Below are 24,435 nucleotides of genomic sequence, written 5' to 3' on the forward strand. Positions count from 1 at the left end.
GCCCCGCGGCATCCCGGCAGGCGGCGCGGTGCGGGCGGCATGGAGGGCGGCCCGGTGCCGGTCGGCGGCCAGCAGCGCCGCTTGAGGCGGCGGCCGCGGCCCCGCGGCGGGGTGCAGCGCGACCTGCCCGCCGCCCACATCGACTCCTTCAACTACGCCATCAGCGAGGGGGTGTACCAAGCCCTGCAGGTCGGGGGGAGCCGAGGGGGGGCTCGGGGGGGGGGTGCGGGTGGCGGTGCGGGTCCCGCTGAGGCGTCTGTCCCCTTCCTCCGCAGGACATCTCCCCGGTGGAGTTCGCCCTGAGGAACAGCCGCGTGTCGCTGGCCATCGCCGGCGCCGCCATCTCGCCGCCCATGGTGCCGAAGGGGGCCGTGTGCCGGGAGGTGAAGGTGTACCCCGCCGAGTGCCGGGGGCTGCGCAGCACCTACCGCGGCAAGATCACGGTGAGCCCGCCCAACCGCGGTACATTCCTATTTTTGTTTCAGCTAAACGCCTTTTTCAAGGCTCACCGGCTTCTGGGGTGTTCCTGAGAGTCGCGTCCCGTGTGCGGTGCCGGCGAGCTGGCAGCGAAAGGTTTTCTTCAAACTGAGCTCTGAAGAGACCCCATCTGCTCTGTCCTTTCTTTCCCCCTTGCCCCCCGGAACCTTAATCATGTTCCTCCCTCTGCTGTCGAGTTTGTGATGAAATCCGTCAGTTCAGAAAATCCTAGGAGGAGACACGTTTAAACTCACAATGTTATAATTAAAATCCTTTTTTTGCCTGGATCTAGGTTTCAAATAAGCCCAGAATTATAAATTCTTGTTCGTATCATCTGCTCATTAGTTTTTTGGATTGCTCCGACATGTGACTGGAGAAGAAGCATCCCTAGCAAATACCTTCCTCTGCCCTGTGGATGGCCACCGTGTTTTCTCTGTTCTGTAACTGGGACCGTACTGCACATTTCCATGTGTCCACTGCAAGGGAATGCTTGCTTGCAGTTTCAGCTTTTTTTTTTCTTTTTCTGAAGCATTACAACAAGTAGGTAAAACCTACTGCAATTGAAACATCTTGTATGAACATAAAAGTGGGGCATTCAGACATTGTTCGCAGCAGTTTTCCCAGTGACTCCTGGATTTTGCTGAGCTAGAAATGCTTTCATTCTTCTTAACTATATTGTTTCCCTTCTTTTTTTTCCTATGCATATTTAATTGTTTTTTCAAGCTGTGTAAATGTTGGAACAAAACATTTTTCTGTGCCTTGTGTGAGAAAGTCTTGCTTGTTCTTGTCCACTCTGCACTCTTGCGCAGGAAGAAGCAGTGTCTGATCATTCCCTGTCTTCACCACACTGCTTTTAACTGCAAGTAGCACTATCAAATTATTCTCAGTTCTCCAAGGTAAGTGCCATAGTCTGCTGGGCAGCTTGTCACACAGAAGCCAGTTTATGCTGTTGGTCATCGTTTAAGCTGGAGCCCAGAACTGTGCAGAAGTTCCAATGTAAGGCTGCATCACAGATTCAGAGGAGGCAGAGTTAACAGTTTCCGCTCCATTTCCTAATAATTCCTAAGAAGTGTTGCCAGGTGTTGAACCACGTATTTCATATTAAAATACCAATGTTTCCTGAGTGACAGTAGATTTTTTAAAACTCATTCATTATTCTGCACATAAAATCGGGATCGTTTGCTTCTGCTGGGCATTTTATCACTTTGTTTCTTACAGTCAAGGCATCATCCTTCTCCAAACCCACTGGCAGATCTTACTGTTGTAAATAACTTTTCTTTAACAGCACACTTTTCTTTCTCACCTTAAAGTCCATTTATGAAAACATTAAGTGGACAAGTCTTAGGAAAGGCTTGTAATCTGGATGTCTTTTCATTGAACACTTTTTCTTCTACTTTTTTCTTTTAACTGTGTGTTAACGTCTGAGGCCTCCTTTCATATCCTGTGGCTTTCATACCCTTTTCTATTTTGGCTGCTTTTTTGAGAGGTCTGAAAGGCAAAGAAAACTCTAGTCAACTTCATACACCTTACTCGCAGCTTCTTTACTTAGTTCTGTACTTGTATGATTTTCTTCTGGAAACTACTGTTGACTGTTTACCAGAGTATATTACCTATGTATGTACTAGTTTTGCTTTTTATTATGATTACTACAATTTTACAGTGGCAAAAGTTGATGAAACAGATTGGTGATTATGTTAAATGTGCAGTTAATATGTGAGGAAAGTAAAAGGGCAGCTTACTTCGCTCACTGTTTTTGTTGTATCATTTTAGGTTGACATCAGCTGGTCAGTGAATGGCATTCCACAAGGGACTATTAAACATCCTGTGGGGTATATTCCAATTATGGTGAAGTCTAAATTGTGCAGCCTCTATAATCTTTCTCCCCAAGAGCTCATCCAGCACCATGAGGAGGAAGAGGTAATGAGGATTTTGCAGGTCAGGAAAATCTGCATTTTACATGAGCGGTACATTAGGCCAACAACTTACAGGACTTGAGCATTTGTATTTTAAGTTTGACTTACATTCTCTGAATGTTTGGTCTTTACGGCGGTTCTGTACAACGTCTTAAAAAATGTTAAGTCTCAGCTGTGTTCGAATACAGGGATCTGTTTGGTGCCACTGCCTGCGGTTGCGGTATGCGACTTCTCAACTGCTAACCAGCAATTGAGGCTATGTAGCTGAGTGGGCCGCTGTGGAGGCAGACTTGGAGAGCAGGCATTGAAAGAGTTTTTCTTATTTTTGGTTGTCTTCTACAACAGTTTTCTTACCTCCTCAGTAGCATGTCATCTATGGGCAGTTAAATACAGAAGAACTTACTGCTGATGTTTGCTTGCTCTTTTGTGAGCACAAAACAATGAAAGAAAATCTACAATGGCAAGCTATTGCTGGCGCCTCTACTATGCCACTTGTACCCTTACTCCTAGTATTAATTACTAGAACACTTTTTTTCTAATGACCCACAAGTTGGGGAGCTATAAAATTTATTGGTGTTAAGCTTATATGTGACCACAGAGAGGTTTTCTGCACCAAAGTTTCTTTTTGTCTAAAAATTCAAATTTAGAACTTAAAAGTATTTATTAAAAAAAAAAAATATCAACTCTTCAGAGCTGTTTACTTGGCCACATAGATTTGGTTTTTTTTCTTCCTTGAAATGAAGGAACATGCATCCATTTTCTTGCACTGTATGCTAGAATTAGACTTAAAGGTCACTGACAAAGAGTGCAGCCTTTTCGAGTATGGTGCTGAAATGTGTGTCTTGCTGTTTCATAGCTGAAATATTAAATGTTTGCTTTCACAAAATAATGTGAGCATTTTTTTTTCTTTTACTTAAAATGTTATGAATTTTTAAGCACATTAAAAGCATTATTCTTTTTTTCTTCTGGCAGGAAATGGGAGGCTACTTCATAATTAATGGCTTAGAAAAAGTTATTAGAATGCTGATTATGCCCAGGCGAAATTTCCCTCTTGCAATGACAAGACACAAGTGGAAAAACAGAGGCCCTGGCTTCACAGAGTATGGTAAGCTAAGGAGCTTCCCGCAGCATCCCTCCAGTAAATACATGTGGACAAACAGAAACGGCCAACTATAGCTGATTTTTTAAATTGCATAATGTTTATATTTTGAGACAAATTTTACTGCAAAACCAAGGGGGTTGAGAACACCGTAATGATGAAAGTATGAAACAGGTACTTGCCTTGTGGGGTTGTCTGAGCTGCCCATGCTAAGCAAGGAGATTGTATTCCAGGCTGTGGAGTACATGAAGTTGTTGTTTTATGGGAGGACTAACTGGAACCCTACGTTCTGTAGAAGTCAGTGTAAAGTGTTGAAGTTGTTTCAGTGAATTTGGTTTTCTGTACTCCAAGATGCCATTTGTAATTTACATAAAACGGATTAACTAGATTCTTGGCTGTTCCATAGCTTTGTCATGTGTACTCAGTTGGCATTAAACCAGAGAAGTTAGGGTTTTGCACTCAAAGCATTACCATCTGCTGATTTGAGTGAACCATGGTGCTTCAGAACACACTGCAGTTCCCCATGAACTTATTTTGAGGGAGGGCCGGTTTAGACAGTCGCATTTGTTCTATTTTAATTTCTCCTGCAGTGGACATCATAGAACAGGACCAGGAAACACTGCTTTGAAGGTACTGCCCTACTACAGAGATGTGAAAAATTTGAACCACAGTGCAAGTAGGAAGAGTACTTGTGTTGCTGTATCTTTTGACCTACAGTTCCAGATAGAAGAGATGAGTCTTGGGGCTTGCCATTTCTTAAAAGCTTTACGCATCTTGTGAACCTCTCAGCAAATGCAGTGGCTGCCTGGAGATGTTTGTCATTAAGAACTAAACTGAGCTGGTATCTTTATTTGAAATGGGATGCTGATGCTGAAATCAGTGATCTGTCCGCCTTGTGTTCTCAACCACAAAGTACCAAAACTTCACTAAAGACCTAATGAATTGTCTCACCTGTTCGGACTTGTCACAGAAATGCAGTCAGTTGGTTTTGCACAGCTCACGTTGGTCTTTGCTTGTGTTAATTTTTGCAGGAGTAGTGATGCACTGTGTTAAGGAGGAGCACACTGCAATAAATATGAACCTTCACTACTTGGAAAACGGTTGCGTCATGTTGAACTTCATTTTTCAGAAAGAGCTGTTCTTCCTTCCCTTGGGATTTGCTCTTAAGGTAAATAGTGCTTGTGCTGTCTCTGTTGAATAAAGACAAGTTTCAGTATATACTTTCCATTTTTGAGTAACAAGAATCAGCTAATTCTGTAAGAAATATTTTCTGTCATGCTTCCTATATTGGCTGAAGAACTGTAGACCAGACTGAGCCTGTACATGTAATACCATGCACAGTTGCAGCAGAGGAAGTGCATGCAGGGTAAAGAGAGGAGGGGGGAGTTTTGCAAAGGTTTTATGGCTTCATACTAATGAATGCTGTGGATGAATGGAGAGTGTAAGGGTTTGGCACCTAATCTGATAGGTCTTGGGAATCTTTTTAAAGCAGAATGACCTTACAAGAAACGGTTCAGTTCTCAGCTATATTCGTATTAATCATTAAAATCAAGTAGTCTCATGTAAAAGTAAACCAGTAAACTGGCTTAATTTTTGAGGAGAAAAATGAAATGCTGTTTCTGATTGGAACTGAAAACAGGTAAGAACTGGAAGACAAAAAACAGTAGTGTCTGAGCGCATTGGGTGGGTTAAACTGTTCTTCAGATAGCAGGCAAAAGTTTGACTTCAGTCAGGCTCTCCAAATTTCTCCTTTAAAAGCGTGCTTTCTCTGATAGCAGAGCCCAGGGTATTTCAGCTGTGTATTTTACATACAGCAGCCAAGTGTTGGAGCAAATCAGAGGCCTGTGGCACTACAGCTTGTCTTCCACTGCATAAATTGGTCTCAGGGAATTTGTGCGTACTTACAACCTGCTGTATTTGTGTTGCTGTTGCATGATACATTTCACTTTTTCTCCAGTCCGCTGTCTCAACAAAAGTAGTTACCAAAAATAGGTAATTACTCGTAGTTTTGATAAGCAAGGGAATTATACGGACTTTGTTAGCTCATGAGATCTCAGGTTAAGCAGGCTGTGTTGTCTGAAGTTTTTCTTCTTTCAAGAGTAGGCACTCCCTGGACTTTCATCCCCCCCAGCGTCAGTTGAGCTTAGTTCTGCACTGGTTTTTTGTGGCGTGTCCAGGTCCTGCTGTGGCAGCCTGGTTCTTCTGTTCTGGTTGCAATTCCAGTTCCTCCTTGCTGCGTAACCACCTCACGTCCTGGCTGAGAGGCAGCGTGTGCTGTGGCTGGTTCTAGATTGTTCATATCACGACATATCAAGCGGCAGAATACGTAACTGCTGAGGTTGCATTGCCCCCTTTGAGAAAGAAATCTGCCTGGGTGTATTTTTCATGCAGCCTCCATTTTTAATGAGCTTTTTGAAGGCTTCTTAAATGTTGTGGACAAACAGTTTGCTTAAAGACTAGGGAGTTTTCTCGGCAAATAGAGAAGTCATTGGCGGGCAATGTATTTGCTTAACCCTGACTTAAAGAAACAATTAGGCAACCGTTATAACACCCAGACCTAAGAACAGTGGATTTAAGTATGAGCTTTAGAACATGAAATGCTGAAGCTAAAGTGAATTGTAATGGCCTTCTAAAGGGGCTTTAGAGACTAAATTGTCTTTTGATTTCTGTGGCGATAAGAAGTAGCTTGAGACAAGGGCGAATTAAATTCATGTTTCTAAGTGAGCTTATTAAGTAAAGAAAAAAAAGTGTATATACATATGTGTGTGTTTGTATAATATATAAAAAATACAAGTAAATCAAACCTAAACAAAAGAAGCCTGTTAATTTAGAAGGTGTGAGTCTTGTTTGTTTGTTTTCCAAGGGTTTCATTAGATTGGGCCTACTTGTGATCATCAGTTTATTAATATCCTCAGTGCTACTCTTGAAGCCCCTTAATCCCACAGTATTTTTCAGTTTGTATGGTGGAAGGGTGTTTCCAGAGAAAACTGAAGAACCTAAATCATTGGGGTGCCCTGCTTCTTCAGTGTTTTATGGCCCAGCATTGTCATGGCTGTTTGTTTTTTTTGTTTTCTGATCTGACACCCTTTTGTCTTTCAGGCATTAGTTAATTTCACAGACTACCAGATTTTTAAAGAGCTGGTCAAAGATAAGGAAAACGACACCTTTTATGTGAACTGCGTTACTGAGATGATAAGAGCAGTAGCAGATGCAGGCTGTTACACGCAGCAAAACGTCCTCGAATACCTTGGAAAGAGCTTCAGAGTAAAACTGAACCTCCCAGAGTGGTACAGCAATGAACAGGCTGCAGATTTCATTTTCAAGTATGTATTTATGCATTTAGGAGTGTGTGATTCAGCGTGACTGCACTGAAATTACAAGCGACTTTAAGAATACTCTGCCATCACACTGCCTTTGTTAAGATTTTCATGCACACATAAAATGATAGCCAGTGGCTAGTTCTTTGTGGGACTTGAGGATATTCTGTTAATCTGTAGTTGTGTTCTAAAATACCAATTTTACAGATTGACACAAACATCTACAAAATGGTTTCAGGAGAAGGGCATTCATTGTTATTTAGATGTAGTTTTCTGATGTATTTGATGAAAAACTGGAATGTTCACTTAAAGAAAAGAAGGTTCCAGGTACGTATGTGGACTGCTCGAAGTTAGTCTTGTTGGCCAGCAGTACTGGCACTTCCTCAGCTGTTTCACACAGTAATGGGCAACTGTTATGAGAATTGCATTTATCTATTAAAATGGTAGGAATTAGATGTTTAGAAACCAGATTAGCTTCCAGATGTTTTAAAATCTAACTTCTTTCATGGAATAAGTTAGGTTTGAGATGTCAATGTGATGAGCATTCAACCAAATCATTTATTTTTCAAGTAAGCGTTAGTTCTATGAGAGGTATTTTGGCATTTGAAAAGGATCATTTGGGATGGCCATGCCCTTGAGTACTTGTAAATAGGGGGGGGTGGTTAGGTTGCTGGAAACATTAAGGCAGTCTTCAGGTGCCACAGAGGGGCACTTACAGTGCAGGAAGTACAGCACTTTGTACTGAGAAACAGGTGGATAATTTCAAGGAAGTTATATTGTAATTCTCTTTGTTCTAAATACTCTTATGTGTTTTTTTCCCCTCTGATATGTTCTGTACACCTTGTCTGTCTAAGCTGGGGAGATAGAGTGGGAGTAGTGGAAAGAATTAATTGGGATGTACCTTGTATCATAACTTCTGCCTGGCCAGAACGTACCTCAGAATCGGCCGTTGGAGGTTTGTCTTTACGGTGAAGTTGTAAAGGCTTCAGCGGGGGGCAGTATAGAGCAGCAGCAGAAATGGACAGGTCCTTGTGTGCTGACATGCTGAAAGATGATTGCACTTGTGTCTTGGAAGGCAAGTTATTTCATTTGTCTAATTGGAAAGCAGTTTGTCAGCTTAATTGGGAATTAGGAGTAACCTTCCTTTCTGCTTGCGCTAGAATGTTGTTCAGCCCACTTTTTTTCCATGCAAAGGTTTGATAGCAATAGAGGTTCAGATTTTCTGTGGCCAGACAGAAATGTTTTGTGATCTGTTACTAGAATCCAGTTCGGATTCGGAGAGTGGTTTGGTTGCGTGTATGTGGATAAGCACGGGCATGTAACCGGTGTCATACCTACTGTGAAATAATGTGCAAAACTCATCTGTTGGGTGGTTCTTACTCAAATAGCTGTGTACATGAACTGGACATTTAACGTGGGAGTTTGTAAAGTCAGTTTTTCACAAGGTTCACCTTCATCTAATCAACCAGGTATATCTTTTTAGCTAAAAAAATGTTTTGAGATAATTTAGGAAGAATGTGAAGAGCAGCTAGCATGAAGAGATGGTGTTAGTTGTCCTTCTTTCTGTTCCTTCAGCAAGTGTATCTGCATACACCTAACAGACAGAACTGAAAAGTTCTACCTGCTTTGTATGATGACCCGAAAGCTGTATGCTTTTGCCAAAGGGGAGTGCATGGAGGATAATCCTGACAGTCTGATGAATCAAGAAGTGCTTACGCCAGGACAGCTTTACCTTATGTTCTTAAAGGTAAGATCATATCTGATATCTCCCCCCATACCCACTGCTCCTGCGTGGGCTCCTCTCCACAGGCTGCAGCTCCGGCCCGGGGCCTGCTCCTGCGGGGGCTCTCCATGGGCCGCAGCCTCCTCCAGGCCACATCCACCTGCTCCACCGGGGGCTCCTCCACGGGCTGCAGCGTGGAGATCTGCTCCGTGTGGGACCCATGGGCTGCAGGGGGACAGCCTGCTCCACCAGGGGCCTCTCCACAGGCCACAGGGGAACTTTTCTCCCACCAACTGGAGCACCTCCTGCCCTTGTTCTTCAGTGACCTTGGTGTCTGCAGGGCTGTTTTTGCTCATATTCTTTGATTCCTCTCTCCCAGCTGCTGTTAGACAGTGTTTATCCTTTTCTTAAATCTGCCCCTCCCAGAGGCCCAACCAGTGTCACTCACTGGCTCAGCTCTGGCCAGCAGCAGGTCCCTTTTGGAGCTGGCTGGAGCTGGCTGTGATCTGACATGGGGCAGCTGCTGGGAGCTTCTTACAGAGGCCACCAAAGCAGCACCCCCACTACCAAAACCTTGCCACATAAGCTCAATACACTGTTTTGTTTTTTTATAAGAATTCAAAGTGGTCATGGGTATGTTGTTCTGTTTCCTTTTCCCTGTTTTTTTATAGTATCCAAGACTACATTATAAAAATCTAATCCCCTGTCTCACAATTTTGTGTGACCATGGCCTTCAAGTTTTGGTGCCTAAATTTGCTTCATGACGTGGTTTTAATTCATCACTGTATTTAGTAGGCTAAACAACAGAATTGGTCTTGTGGTCAGATTATATATATGCTTTCAGCTTTGGGGCTCGTTTGCTTTTTATGAAATTCTGTTACAGTACTTTATTTACTAGAGTCACCACCAGTCTGGGTGGAAGTGATTGCTAAGATGTCGGATGGGCTATTTGTTGCGGGTCTGCACTGGCACGATAATGCAAGCACTTAGATAAAATAAAGTCAGTGTAGGAAATCTGGTCGGAAGGCTTCCACTTTGCTGAAAGTTGTCCATCCTGCTGATTTCAGAAGATTTCTGTAGTACGCGTAACCAATGAGGCACTCATAATTTGAGTCTCCATTTTCCAGTTTTCAGTTTAAACCTCTCACTTTTAAACCATAGGAGAGGCTTGAGAACTGGCTGCAATCTGTTAGATTTGTTTTGGAGAAGAGAACAGAAAAGGCAGATATCGACATAAATGCTGACAGCTTGATGAAGGCATTCAGCCTGACAGCAGATGTTACCAAGGCATTTGAGTATCTTCTTGCAACTGGCAACCTGCGATCTAAAACTGGTGAGTCTTAAGGCTTAAAAAGTCTTTTTTCCTGTTACATAGTATGAGAAACAATATAAAACTGAGCTTTCAACTGAAAGCAACTTGAATGCAGAAATGATATACTGTGAGTTAATGAAGACTGGTTTGGGGAAAGGGATAGTTGAATAAAAGGGGGGATTTGTCTTCAAATATAGATTCTTCTTATGCATGGTATAAAACATGTTAGTTATTAAAGTAAAGCCTCTACACAGATAAATAGTAGAAACTGAGTTTAGCATTGTCCAAACAAGCAGCCATATTTTTATTTCCCAAAGACTATTTCTTAAAAGATACTACGTAAGACAGAGAAGGGGTGTTTGTTTATCAGGACTGCCCCATTAGTAATGTGAGTTTCAACAGAGAGAAACTGCTTCAGTTTAATAATGTATATTTCAAATTTTCTTTCTGTTTTTCTGGCATATGGAGTGTGCTGATGTGGTTACTTAACGCTCACTAGAAAATGAAGTGAGATTAGAAGGCTGCAGAATTTTGTTAAGAAGTACCAGGTGCAAATCCCCAAGTCACTTTACTAGGAACAATTTCCAGTTGTTTCTAAAAGAAGTTGTGTTTTAAGCCATAGCTTGGAATTTAAAGTCTCTAGGTCTTCTACAAGTCACTTAAATGCACGTGTACCTTCTGTTGTTGGGATCCTGTGTGAGCATCTTCAGGTCTTACCAGTGAGAAATAGGAAACAGCCTTGTAACATTATGCTTTATGTGTCAAAGCTGGGCGACGTCCTGGCATAAATCTCATTTTTGTTCCTAGGCCTGGGCATGTTACAGGACAGCGGTCTGTGTGTGGTGGGAGACAAGCTGAATTTCGTTCGCTACCTTTCCCACTTCCGCTGCGTACACAGAGGCTCAGCGTTTGCCCAGATGAGAACCACAACTGTACGCAAGCTGCTGCCCGAATCCTGGGGGTTCCTGTGTCCGGTGGACACCCCTGATGGAGAGCCCTGCGGTCTGATGAACCACATGACAGCTGTGTGTGAAATAGTGACAGAGATGGTGCCCGTGAGAGACCTTCCACCTTTGTTATGTGCCCTAGGTACGTTTTACTGGCTTGAACATTTAATAGAGCAGTTCCTTTTTACTTCTTACTTCCTTTTTACTTTTCTGCCCTACAAACCCATATCTGGGAAATGTTCTCCAGATACCATTATTGTAAATTCTTAACTTGAGAAGATGAAATCAAGCTAAACTTGTTCTTACTGTGCTTCTGCTTAATGGCAAGTAGCATGTTGCTTATATAGGCTTGTCAACCTTCTGGAGAACAGAAAGTTCAAAATAAATGTGTTAGCCATGTACTGTCAAGTGAAGATGTTCACTTGAATGCAGGGAATTGCACAGTACGAGCTGTGAGAAATTGAATGAAACTCTGCCTTCCTAACGCTGGCAGTGACTTTAATTAAACTGCAGCTCTTCCAGTGATTGCTGCAATAACGGGAGTCCTGTGTCATTCCAAAAATTGTTGGGGAGTGGGTGGGGAATGGCATTCTCAGTTGTGCACATCTTACATTTTCCATCAAGTCATCTACAGCTTTTCACTCTACAGATGGTCTAAATTTTCTGATGTCTCGTGAAGCTTTTTGGTGTGGATTTGAGGCTTCCTGCAGAAGTAACGTGTGCTTTGTGTGGTTTTTTTTTTTTTTTTTGGCTGTTCCTTCTCACAGGTGTTGTCCCCATTGATGCGACTCCAAGCAGGCCTTACGCTGAGTGTTACAGAGTGGTATTGGATGGTGCTGTGGTGGGCTGGGTGGAGTGTGACCTGGCTCCTCAGGTTGCAGAAGCCCTCCGGCGTTTCAAGGTTGTCTTGTTTAAAATGTGACTTAGTTAAACGTCCTCGGTATGCAGTGGTCAAAAATAGGCATGTTTAGAACTTTTTTCATAACTTCCATTTATTTTTTAAATATAACCTAATAAGATATTTTGTCAGCATGTTAGTACTGGAGTGGGTTTATCAGGTTTTTCTTGTTTACATTCATAAGTTTAGTCTGTTGGTTTATGAACTTGTCATTATTACAGATCTATTTATTTTTGTTGAAAAAATAAGTACTCTGACCTTTTCTTGGTGGAGAATTTTCTAGAAATATTTTTTAAATCTGTTCTTCATCTTATATTACGAGCTGCATCTGTGGTTGATATTTTCATTGTGGGCATAACCTAATCTGTTGGATGCAACTTAACTAAAGCAGTATTGGTTTGTATTTCTAAATTGTTATTTCATTGCACAAACAGATAACTCAAGAGAAAAGATTTCCTGCACGGGCAGAAGTGGTCCTTATCCCAATGACCGGAAAACCCAGTCTGTATCCTGGCTTGTTCATTTTTACTACCCCTTGCCGGATGGTGCGGCCTGTCAAAAACCTGCTGTATGGAAGGAAAGAATGGATTGGCACTCTGGAACAGGTGGGTTTTGCATATTTCCTTTATAAAGTGCCAGAATAACAGAATAATAGTATTACAGAGGTATCCTGCATCAAAAGCACTATTTTGTGAAGTATTTGTCGAAGGAGCTGAGAATGGGACATAGGGAGATAGTGCTGAAGAGCTAGAATAGGTGGCAAAAGGGTTTTATCACTTCTAGCTGGTAAGTTTCTGGTACATTTCTTACTGGTGGACTGTAGGCGTCTTTGAGATACTTAAGTCTGTTTTCAGTATTAACATAGTCAAAATTTTTTTAGGTGAAGGATTGCTGTCTTGTGTGTACTGTCTCATCTTGGTTTATATCATGGCTGCCGAGGGCAGTCTGCGGAAACAAGTAGCGGCTTGCTTGGGAGCTTGGTGATTTGGAACTAGGAAAGGAAAGGTGACATCTTACTGCAGTTTTATATTTTCAGACTTGCTTTCCTTGCAGTTAGCTGTGATTGTAGTAGTAGTTTAGCAGTTGTCTGATGTTTTTCTTGCCTGCACTAAGGTGCAGACAACAACCACAGCTAAAACTGAAATGAAAAGTCATCAGAGGCAGCTGTATTTTGCTTTCTTCCTGACCTGTCTGATTGGATTCTTGCAGATCTTCATGAACGTGGCCACCATGGAGTCAGAGGTGGTTCCTGGAGTGACCACTCACCTGGAGCTCTTCCCTCACAGCATTCTGAGTGTGGTGGCCAACCTCATCCCCTTCTCCGATCACAATCAAAGTCCACGAAACATGTACCAGTGCCAGATGGGTAAGTACTACAGTACCTAATGCTGTGAGTCCCCAGGCAGGGGGAGGTGAGGGGTGGAGGAACCTCTTGTTTCTATTCCAGTGTGCGTCCCTACAGTCCCAAATAGCAGCTCTTCCCAGCAGTTGTTTCAAACTCGAGGTTTATTGCCATGAAAGAAATGACTGTCGGAGAAGTCAGGTTTATCATGCTGGCAGCCTTCCAGTGGGCAGTTCTAAACAGCAGCACTCATACTGCCTGTCTTAAGTCTGTAGTAAGTTGTTGGCATTTTCTTTCTGTTTTTTAATTTGAGGTTGTTGATCACAGAGACAAGTATGGGGCACTGCACCAGCTGCTTAGGGGAGTTAATATCTGACAACTGTGCTGCCATCCCCGCAGCTGCCAGGTTGACCTGCTTCTTTCTGACTAGTAACTAGAGCAGAGGCTGTGCAGTAGTGCAGGTTTCTTTGCCACCTGTTCTCAGTCACTGTGATGTCTTGACACTCGGTTTTCAGAGGACAGTTACTAGGCATCTGTTGTGGGATAGTAATACAGTGCTGTGGCAACAGGGTGTTTTTTTCTCCGTCAGCTATTTAAATTGATTTATTTGGTTGTCTGAAGGCAGTTGGGATAGGGTATGTACATGGGGTTTCAATCGTCTGATGTGCAAGTGACCTGCAAGAAGCTTATTTAAAACAAAAAAAAAAAAAGCAGGCTAAGAGAAGCATGTGGGTAGGAACTGAGAGCAGCTCTCATTACCTCCACAGCATATTACATTTCTGACAATATTATCAGAAAGATGTCCTTAAAATGCTGCCACGTTTTCATGCTTTTCTGAAAGTACCCATGTAACTCTGTAAAAAAAAAAAACAAAAAACTTGTTTTTCCTGCCAATATATTTATCCTGGCAGTAGCAAATGCTTCGTGACCTGGAAATATGTCAAGTATGCCTCACTATGGGAAACTTCAAAGGGGGGGGAAAAAAAAAACATTATCGGAGATTCTGAAATTGCAGAAAAGACAATAAATTACAAATATTTCTTATGTAATACTATGAAGGGAATTGAATATTGTGCGTGGCTCATAGAAACTTTAATAACTGGACTTAAAGCAATTATTAAATTCTACAGTTTTTAAAATTGATAATTTCTCTAACTCATTTCCAGCCTTGTTCTTAGCAAGATACCCGGAGGATGAAACGTGGCTTAACTTTGAATTGATCCTGAATAAATCCAACTTTCTTTCTTTATAGGAAAGCAAACCATGGGGTTTCCAGTTTATAACTACAGGGACCGCTCAGATAACAAGCTGTACCTCCTTCATACTCCCCAGAGCCCTCTGGTGAGGCCCAGAATGTATGACTACTACAGCATGGACAGCTACCCAGTCGGTACCAACTCAATTGTGGCTGTCATCTCCTACAGTGGCTATGACATGGAAGATGCAATGGTAAGCCACCAAAAGAAGGAATTATGCTGTCCTATAAAGGAATTTGGTGTGGGCAATGGTGGAGAAGGGTGGTACGCAGCTGAGAAGAGCCCATTTTCTGCTTCTGCTAGTCCATAGACTCCATTAGGGCAGATACAGGAGCTCAGCTGTTAAGGATCTTCTGCAGATTGTGTTTGAGGTACTGAGAGTAGAGCAGAGCTCCCTCGTGAAAGGCAGTGGGCTTCCAGCACTGATGACAAAATGGGGGTGGAGGAAGCTTGGGCCTGTTGGGATGGTGCTGGGAGGTTTTGTTGAGGAAGGCAATGTTAAAAAGATGAGCATCGGATCAGAATGGAAATGCTTTCTTTGAAGTTACTAGCGAATCTCTAACAGGCCTTTTTTCTTCCTCTTAGATTGTGAACAAGTCTTCCTGGGAGAGAGGGTTCGCTTACGGAAGCGTTATCAAGATGGAGAGCATTGACCTTTCCCTTAAAGCCAACAGGGGAGACGATAATTTGGTATTTGGTATCAGGCCTGGTGATCCGAATGTTGCAGAGAAGTTAGATGCTGATGGACTGCCTTTTATTGGCTCCATCCTACAGCCAGGGGACCCGTTCTACAGCTACATGAACCTCAACACGGGGGAGGCCTTCACTGTGTACTATCAGTAAGTTCAGCTTGTCTCTCCTGGCCCCAAACATGCAGTTGTGAGCAGTCTGATAGCAGTGGCCCCTGATGAGCTGCATGATCTTCCCAGGGTTTCTTTTCCTCCTCACATGGCCACGAAACATGTACGTGTTGATGGAACATGAAATTCATGGTACAGGTGACTTAGGTGCATGTTTTGTGGCTTTTCTCTAAGCCAGTGTATGCTGAAGAGCTGCAAAGCCTGATTTACCCAGGAGACAAATCTGAGACTGGTGAAAAGATTGCTTCCAGAAATGTTTTGCTGTCTCCCGGGACTGTTCCTCTGTCCTTTTCTGCAGCATTTTGTTAATTGAATAGGAAATAGTGTTCTGTCGAAAAAAAAACCACAAACACCACACCACCAACGCACAAAACAACAACAACAACATAAAACAAAACAATCCAACAACAACAAAATACAAGAAAGTGCTTGGTCACCAAAGACTGCACTCATATGTATGGAGTTATCCGTACAGCTTGAGGTACTCTCTGTGTCTCTCTACAACATTTATAGTGTGAGGATTATGCTATTTATTATTCATGTTGAGAAGGCAAATCAGATCATTATTTGGATTCCTATGGAGAGGTGTAGTTCCCTGCCCTCAGTGTTGGCTCCTACCCCCAGTTTCCCCAGGGACCGTGCACCCTGAAGTTCTCTTTAGTGTCAGAAGTGTGCTGCATACACTGCCAGGGCTTAAGCACAGCTAGGAAGAGATGAACAGAGGCTTTGACTTAAAACTTTGAACAAGCTTGCAGTTCTCTCTTTTTTTTTTCTTTTCCCCTTGCGATGGCCTGTACTTTGGTTGCATTCGGCACAGAAAAAGAACAGCTCTAAAACAGAAGTTAATCTTAGGTTCGTGCCTTCTGCAAGTAGTGTTCATTAGGATTTCAAAGGACAAAGGGAAAAAAATAACCCCGTTTGTAACATGGACAAAACGTATGTATTCTAAAGCTGTTGCCTCCAAAACACGTTGAGAGTTTGGGCTGTGTAACACAAGTTAAGCCTGCAGCAGGCACCCACCATGTGAAACATCAGGCTGAGGGTACACATGGAGAAGTAGCACACCCCTGAACTTGTTGGCAAAGGCCGTGTCAGCTCACACCGTGCCTTCACTCTCTGTTCCCGAGTCTTCCTCTCTGCTTTGCTCTAAACATATTTATTTATTTTAGTATCCCACCAAGGCAGTGAGAATTTACTGGGGAGGCAGGGCTGCTGCTGCCTTAAAACAAAACAAATGTTTTCTCAGATTGGGTGTGACATCGATGAACCTGGTTTAAATGATTTTTATTTGAAATCATGGATGGCACGCTACCTGATCGCATGGCAGCCTGCAGCTGTGCTTCTAGCATTAGAAACAACAAATGGATGGCACTTGTGTGATGCTTCTGTATTGTTTTTTTGCTCTAATTCTTATGCAGTCTGATTTCCCTGAATGGTGTTTCCCAAGAAATGCAGTGATCCCCAGCATTTTATTAGACTAAAAAAGTGGTTTGGTTTCCTTCCTCTGCTTCCCTTCCCTAAAAATCACGAGCACGTCTGACACCTTTGCTGTGAATGTTTCTCTGCCCACACAGGAATAAGGAGGTGGGCATTGTAGACAACATCAAGTTATGCAGTAACGACCGTGGCACCGGGAAATTGAAGAAGGCTTGCATCACCGTGAGAGTTCCCCGAAATCCAACTGTCGGCGACAAATTCGCCAGCCGTCACGGGCAGAAAGGCATCCTGAGCCAGCTCTGGCCGGTTGAAGACATGCCGTTCACGGAGAACGGGATGGTTCCAGACATCCTCTTCAACCCCCACGGGTTCCCCTCCCGTATGACCATCGGGATGCTAATCGAGAGCATGGCGGGGAAGTCGGCAGCACTGCACGGTGTCTGCTACGACGCCACTCCCTTCACCTTCTCGGAGGAGGACTCGGCTCTGAAATACTTCGGCGAGACTTTAGTGAGCGCGGGTTACAACTTCTTTGGGACGGAGAAGATGTACAGCGGGATCAGCGGCCTGGAGCTGGAGGCAGAGATCTTCGTGGGAGTCGTGTACTACCAGCGCCTGCGCCACATGGTCTCGGACAAGTTCCAGGTGAGGACAACGGGCCCTCGGGACTCTGTCACCAACCAGCCCATCAAGGGAAGGAACGTGGAAGGTGGGATTCGCTTCGGCGAGATGGAGCGTGACGCACTGCTGGCCCACGGCACGTCCTTCTTGCTGCACGACCGCCTCTTCAGCTGCTCCGATGGCTCCGAAGCCTACGTCTGCACGAGCTGCGGCAGCATGCTCTCTCCTCTGCTGCAGCGGCCGCCGCCTTCCTCTGTGGCGAGCAACAGGAGGTATTCCTGCTTGCTGTGTGGCAGGGTGGACACCATCCAGGTTATCCCGGTGCCCCACGTCTTCCGTTACTTCGTGGCAGAGCTGGCAGCCATGAACATCAAGCTAAGGCTGACGCTGGAGCAGTGATTGTGCTGCGGGGAGGGAGGAAGCACGCGTTAGTCCTGCGTTTGCCCCCGGAGGGTTTCAAGCTTTATGTCAGTTCTCAAGTTCTTAAAACGGTTGCAAGGTTAATTTGAGGTTTGTATTGAGATGGGGCTGTCTTAGCAACTCGTGAAGCTGCATCGAGAAGAAATGCAGCTCCGCCGCCATTTGTTTACCCTTCATAAAGGATCACTAGCTGTCGAGATACGGTGTATGGAAATCAAGCAATATCAGTGCTCCCACCAGGAAAGTGTGGGGGGGGGTTCCTCGTTCTCTGAGCGCTGGCTGCAGCCACAAAGACAGAGAGGTCACAGAACAGCATGAAGTGAATGCTGGGACTAGACAGTGCGTTGCACTGTTCTGTAATTCTTTATTTTTATTTTATTTCTTGCATTTGGCTGAAGAACAAAGTAGATGGCTTTGCAGCCTGGCACCTACCTTGGCTCCAGCAGCTCTGCGGTGCTGGGGGAGCAGGCACAAGGCACAGGCTCCCCGTCTCGAGTCCCTGGAGGCAGCAGCACAAGTTTGATGCCAGCCGCGTCTCCCATGTTCGGGGAGAGCCGGGGTGGCGCTGGGACCTGCTCAGCCCCGCTGCTTGCGGTGAGGGCACAAAGGAGAATTTTTCACTTGTTAAGAGTTCTTTATATGTTTCTTAAAAAAAAAATAAAATAAATAATAATTCTTTCGGAGCTGGTGCCTGCCTTTGGGGAAGGGAAGGGAAGGGAAGGGAAGGGAAGGGAAGGGAAGGGAAGGGTTTCCCCCGCTTCCTGCGCTCAGGGCCGGCCGGGGCGGCTCTCCCAGGGCTTGCACGGCCGCGGCAGGCTGGAGGCCGTGGGGGTGTCCCCCGTGGGCTCGGCCCGTGGGCTGCGCACCCCCGGCGGGCTCTGGCCGCTCCGCACCAGCCGCAGGAGCTCGGCGAACGAGGAGGGGGCGGCCGGGGCCGGCGGCTCCGCTTCCCCCCCCGCGGGCTGCGGGGAGGGCGCAGTGGTGCGGGCCGGCTCCATGGCGCTGCCCGGGGCCGTACCACGGCGGCGGGGCGGGGAGGGGGGGAGGCAGGAGGGCGGTACCACCGCGGAGGACGGGGAGGCTGTCCCGGCCTCGCAGCCTCCTCCCCCGGGGGCCTCCCGGGCTCCACGCCCGCCCCGGGGTTGGGAGATGCGCAGAGCAGGTGGAGGTGGTGAAGGGCTGAGCCCTGCCCTGCTGCTGCTGCCGCCGCTGCTGCTGCTGCTGCTGCTGCCATGGAGGTGCTCTGCGTGCTGCTGGCCTCCGCCCTGCTCCCGCTCCTGCCCCGTGAGTACCGGGGGGACGAGGCACAAGGGTGGCGGGTCCTCGACCCGTAGCACCGGGGTGGGACGGCGGCCATCCCGGCCAAGGTGCGAAGGTCGAGCGGATCCCAGCGCTCAGCCGGGGAGGTTGGGGCGCGCAGCCTCCATACGAGGTCCTAACCCGCGTCCTCGCAGCCTCCGGGGCCTCCGTGCCCACGCTGGCGCCGCCGTTGACCATGGTGGTGGACGGGCAACACCGGCAGCTGGTGGTGTGCGTGGTGAGCGACGTGTCGCCCGGCTCCGGCGACGCCGTCTGGATCTCCAGCGGGAACGGCAGCGCCCTGCAGTCCTTCACCTACGGGGCCTCGCCGGAGGACGGCGGCACCGTCTGCGCCGTCTCCATCCTCCCCGAAAGCCCCCCGGAGGGTGGGCTTCTGGCTTGCCACGTGGGGCCCAACAGCACCGCTCCGGCCCGCAGCTCCAGCCCCGTCCCCGTCATAGGTATGGCGTCCCCTCTGCCCGGCTCGGTGGGAACAGGGCCGACAGAGGCTCCCGTGATGGTGGGGAGCAGGTGTGAGGCCCTGCGGGCGAACGTTGCCCCTCAGTCGGGGTGCAGGAAGGGGTTTGTGGCTGGCCCCGATATGCACCTGCCACCACCTCCCCAGCTGCTCTCCGTCCCGCAGGCAGCGGCGAGGAGGCAGAGCCGTGCCCCAGCGCCATGATCGGTGAGTGCCCGGCCCCTGCGGCAGCCCGAAAACGCACCGCCAGGGGGGAAACCCCGCTGGGAGGCTGGAGGCCGGGGTGGGGATGGACCAGGGAGGGCGAGGGGGTGTTAAACTGTGTTCTGGTGGGGATGGTGAACATTTTGGGGGATGGAGGCCCAGGATAGAGGCTTTGGTTGGAAACCAGGGCTTGGGATGGAGGCCCAGGATAGAGGCTTTGGTTGGAAACCAGGGCTTGGGATGGAGGCTGGGGATGGAGGCCCAGGATAGAGGCTTTGGTTGGAAACCAGGGCTTGGGATGGAGGCTGGGGTTGGAGGCTGGAGATGAAGGCTCAGGATAGAGGCTGGGGTTGGAAGATGGAGATGGAGGCTGGAGATGGAGGCCTGGGATGGAGGCTGGTGTTGGAGGCTGGAGATGGAGGCCTGGGATAGAGGCTGGGGTTGGAAGCTGGGGATGGAGGCCTGGGATGGAGGCTGGGGTTGAAAGCCGTGGATGGAGGCTGGAGATGGAGGCCAGGTCAGACCCCAGGGAGCCCACAGACTCTGGAGCCTCGAGGCCACCCACCCAGCCTCGCCGCACTTTTGGAGGCCGTATGGGGACGGTGAGGCCCCCCGGCCTCGCATGGGAGCTACGTTGACGTCCCCTCTTCCAGGGCCTCGTGCCTGCGCCTCCGCCGCCCTGCTGGCGGCCGCCCGCCTGGTGCTGCTGAAGGTGGCGCTCCTCGACGCCCTCCTCACCTCCGCCCTCCTGGCCCAGCGGTGAGTGCCTGGTGGGGGGGGGGGAGGCAGCACCCCGCTGGGCCTGGGGGCGCCCCCAGGGGACGGGCAGCGAGGAGCCCCCCCGGTGCCGCAAGCACGGAGAGCCCCCTTCTAGGCTGGGGGGGGCGGGAGGGGAGCGGGGTCCCCGCTGCTGCGGGGGGGACCCCCAAACTCTGGGGATGGGGAGGGGAATGGCGGGGGGGGGGGGGGGGAGGTAAGGGCACTGCCCACACTTGGGCCCCTCCATCCCGGGGGCAGGCGGTGGGCGGGGCTTCCTGAGGCGCGCGGGCTGGGATTGGCCGGGCGCGCCACGCAGCCCGCTCCGATTGGCTGTTGCCGTGGTTACCGGGGCGAGGCGCGGCCGGCTGCGTGGCCCCGGAAGCGGAGCCATGGCGGCGGTGGCTGTGGCGGCGGAGGGCCCCGCCGTGCTGCTGCTGCTGCTGCTGGCGGCGGCGGCGGGCGGCGACGACTCGGACTGGGTGCGGCTGCCCAGCAAGTGCGAGGGTGAGCGGGGACGGGGGGAAACGGGGGGGGGCCCGGGGGGCTCCGCGGGCCTGGGCGGGCCCCCCCCACCCCCCGGTGCGTGCGGGGGGGGAGCCGGGGCTGGCGCGGCTGTGCGATGGTTGTTGCTGAGGAAATAAAGCGCTGCGGCCCTCTGATGGTGTCCTGAGAGAAAATGCGGCGGGTGGGGTAAAGCCGGGGTGCTGGCGGGCCCTGCCCTCACACGGCGCCCCCTGAGGTGCCCAGCACCAGGGAGCTGGGAGCTGTCACAGGGCGGGAGGCCTCGGTGCTGCGGGGAGGGGGAGGGGGTGGGATGTGCCGTGGGGCTGCTGGGGTGCACCAGGAGCCCTCCTCATCCTCCTCCTCATCATCCTCCTCATCATCCTCCTCCTCCTCCTTCTCCTCCTCCTCAAAGATGTGGCTGTGGGTGGCTGCCAAGTGCAGCTCTGAAGGGACCCCGCAGGTGAAACTGGCTCCCGGCCTCCCTGTGCCAACACACTAACGTCGGAGCACTCATTTGGGACTTCCCCCCCCGCTTCAGGGCATCTCAGCAGAACCAGCTGAGACGCTGCTGTTTAGTTCTTTGGACACCGATGGTGTCTGCTCTGCACACAACAACTCCGTCCAGCCCAACTCCCGGCACTCATTTCCGAAGCAGTCCTGTTCCCCGGGAGCGGCAAAAGCCACTAAGTCGCCTGTGCTTTCCGTCCCGCAGTGTGCAAGTACGTGGCGCTGGAGCTGAAGTCTGCTTTCGAGGAGACCGGCAAGACCAAGGAGGTGATCGACACGAAGTATGGCTTCCTGGACGGGAAGGGCTCTGCCGTCAAGTACACGCAGTCGTAAGTGAGAGCGGGATGGGGGCTCCTGCTGCATTTGGTGCCTGCGGAGCCAGGGTCTTGCCGAGCCTGCAGGCAGGCTGCAGAGGCCTAAAATGCACCAGTGCTTGGCAGCGTGGGCAGCGCAGCCCGGGGTACGTGCCTCCTGCTCCAGAAAGGCTCGGCCCCACACCCTGGCTGTTCCTGGGGAGCAGCACCGAGCCCTTCCCCTCCCTCCTGTCTGCGCAGGGACATCCGGCTCATTGAGGTGACGGAGAACATCTGCAAGAGGCTGCTGGATTACAACCTGCACAAGGAGAGGAGCGGCAGCAACAGATTTGCAAAGGTGGGGGCTGCCTTTCAGTACCTCGCCTCCCTGCACGCTACTGGGGCACTGAACTGTGGTTTGTTCTTCCTGTCCCCTGGGTCCCTGGCCTGCCATCTGCATGCAAGGCCTTGGAAATTGGGTCTGGGGGGGGCTGTCTTTAGGGAGAAGTGGTCATTGTGTGTGCAGGAGGGAGATATGTGCCCTCTTACGTGGCACGTGCCTTCCTGTCGTGTTGGGGATCGGGTGCTAATTGCAGAGAGGGACTTGTCATCACTTAAACTTTCCCCGAGTGACACCGATGCGGTGTGGCCCCTGATTTCAGCTGTCTTGTGCCCGTCTGCGCCCCGGGCAGCACTGTGGGGACAGAGCAGGGGCTGGGCAGGGAGCTTCACCTCACGAGGCAGCTCTCTTCTCCCACAGGGCATGTCGGAAACCTTTGAGACCTTGCACAACCTGGTGCACAAGGGCGTCAAGGTGGTGATGGACATCCCCTACGAGCTGTGGAACGAGACCTCCGCTGAGGTGGCCGACCTCAAAAAGCAGGTACCTGCCCGCCGGGGTCAGCCCGCAGCGGCTGTGCAGGCTGGGGGAGGATCTGCGGGTGCCGGCAGGACCCAGCACCCCGCTCCCACCCCCCGCGTGCTGGGAGCTAGGCTCTCCTCTCTCCGCTAGTGCGACGTGCTGGTGGAGGAGTACGAAGACGTGATCGAGGACTGGTACAGGCACCACCAGACAGAGGATCTCTCCCAGTTTCTCTGTGCTGACCACGTGCTAAAAGGGAAGGACGCGAGTAAGTCTTCGCTCCTCCCAGGGGCGACAGGCATATGTGGGGTGGAGCGGGGCGGCCCGGTGAGGGTGCGGGGAGCCCCGCTTCTCCCTCAGGGCTTTGCTTCTCTCCGCAGGCTGCCTGGCAGAGAAGTGGACCGGCAAGAAGGGCGATTTGGCAAGCATGGGGGAGAAGCCGAGCAAGAAAAAGAGCGGGAAGAAGAAGAAGAAAACCGTGAAGGAGCAGAGCGAGGGCATCGAGAGCCTCCCCGATGCAGGGGCCACCCTGGAGGAGCACGGTGTCCAGGAGGAGGCCCCGCTCCCCCACAGCCCTGCCGACGAGCTGTAGGCAGGGGCCGGGAGCCCCGAGGCACGGTGCTCACCCCAGAAGTACTGAAGGGGAAGGGGTTTGCTCCACGCTGCGGGGCCACAGCCCCCGGCCAGCCCCGGCATGGACTCACCAGCCCCTGTAGGCTCCAGCGAGCCGGGGCAGGGGGCAGTTGCGGCAGGTTGAGAGGCACGGACTCCGATGTGCAGGATCAAAATGAAACTTTATTAGGCGAGTGTGCTTCTTTATATACCCTAGGTACAGAGGCCGGTAACTTTCCGGTACACGTATTAAAATACATAAGAAAACCAACAGACATACTGTGAGTAGCTTCAACAGGTGCATAACCCAGCTTCCCAACCCAAAACCACCAGGAAAATTGTTAAGCCATCCCCACTCATCGTCCTGCCTGAGTTTACCAACCCTGTCCCTGAGCTTCTGGATGCTTTCATGAATGGACTCGGAATGGTCCGAAAGGTTCACACAGCACATCCCATCGAACTCTTCACATCCATGACTGTGGGCTAACAGTAACAAGTCTATTGCTGCGCGATTCTGCAAGGTAGCCTGTCTAACCGAGTCCACATCCATCAGTAGATTAGGTAAGGCTAAAGACGTGGTGCTGCCCTGTTTGGCAAGCCAACAACCTAGTTTATTCAGGGTGGCTGAAGCTTTTGATGCCACTACTCCTGGTGCAAATAGGCCAGAATTCTCTCTTTACTGCTCCAAAATCCCACATCATCCCTGCGGTCTGTCGAGAAAGCATGGCTTAGCGCGCCGATGGTAATTCAGAATCGTTGACGTATTTGGTGTCGGCAAGGTAAGTCTTCCCAGGCTACAAGGTCTTCCCCTTACGTGTGAGGGCGTTCCTCCCCACGTGTGATCTCCGCAGATAAAGAAGATCCCCAAGGGGAGCGCTAAGGGCACGTTGGTGGAGCGGGAGATGTTCGGGCTGGCATAGTTGCACCAGGCTGTGCTATTTCTGTATAACGATAGAGAGGAATTAACATTTTGTGCTACAGATTGTTTTTTACCAGTGTAATTAAAATACAAACAACTGTCCATTTTGACTGAACCTAAAAGTTCAAGCTCCTGCGGTTCACGTGGTAGCAGGGGCAAGTAAGCACCCCACCCATCCCAGTTATCTGCACAGTTTCTTACGGCGCTACACAAATCCTGTGCAGTAGATGCAGGCCAGGTGTCTGCTGGACGCCAGGCACGTAGAAAAAGGGTTCCCCAGGGTAGACAAGGCGAGGCACGTGGTGTCTTGGCCAGTCTTATTTGCTAGAGTTCTTGGGTTGTGGCGGGATCCACACTCTGTCCACAGGTACTGTCA

At 49.0% G+C, this 24,435-nt stretch overlaps 3 protein-coding genes across 3 annotated transcripts; all 3 read left to right on the forward strand.

Annotated features, from left to right (window-relative positions):
* Positions 1–23: 23 nt before the first annotated feature.
* On the forward strand, positions 24–18,268 carry POLR1B (RNA polymerase I subunit B). The gene is made up of 15 exons (XM_035558089.2): positions 24–189; positions 276–443; positions 2,248–2,394; positions 3,363–3,495; positions 4,521–4,657; positions 6,589–6,812; positions 8,382–8,553; positions 9,691–9,862; positions 10,649–10,930; positions 11,556–11,689; positions 12,121–12,291; positions 12,896–13,052; positions 14,281–14,477; positions 14,870–15,123; positions 16,719–18,268. Exons 1-15 carry the CDS (start codon positions 40–42, stop codon positions 17,599–17,601), a joined length of 3,381 nt encoding a protein of 1,126 aa, XP_035413982.1. The 5' UTR covers positions 24–39; the 3' UTR covers positions 17,602–18,268.
* A 557-nt stretch (positions 18,269–18,825) lies between these two features.
* On the forward strand, positions 18,826–20,366 carry PTCRA (pre T cell antigen receptor alpha). The gene is made up of 4 exons (XM_035558076.2): positions 18,826–18,906; positions 19,077–19,382; positions 19,565–19,606; positions 20,257–20,366. Exons 1-4 carry the CDS (start codon positions 18,855–18,857, stop codon positions 20,364–20,366), a joined length of 510 nt encoding a protein of 169 aa, XP_035413969.1. The 5' UTR covers positions 18,826–18,854.
* Positions 20,367–20,695: 329 nt separating this feature from the next.
* On the forward strand, positions 20,696–23,411 carry CNPY3 (canopy FGF signaling regulator 3). Its single transcript, XM_035558062.2, has 6 exons — positions 20,696–20,866; positions 21,579–21,702; positions 21,928–22,024; positions 22,427–22,549; positions 22,679–22,796; positions 22,909–23,411. Exons 1-6 carry the CDS (start codon positions 20,752–20,754, stop codon positions 23,118–23,120), a joined length of 789 nt encoding a protein of 262 aa, XP_035413955.1. The 5' UTR covers positions 20,696–20,751; the 3' UTR covers positions 23,121–23,411.
* The last annotated feature ends 1,024 nt before the right edge of the window (positions 23,412–24,435 follow it).

Source organism: Cygnus atratus, chromosome 3, assembly GCF_013377495.2.
Source record: "Cygnus atratus isolate AKBS03 ecotype Queensland, Australia chromosome 3, CAtr_DNAZoo_HiC_assembly, whole genome shotgun sequence".
Taxonomy (NCBI): Eukaryota; Metazoa; Chordata; class Aves; order Anseriformes; family Anatidae; genus Cygnus; species Cygnus atratus.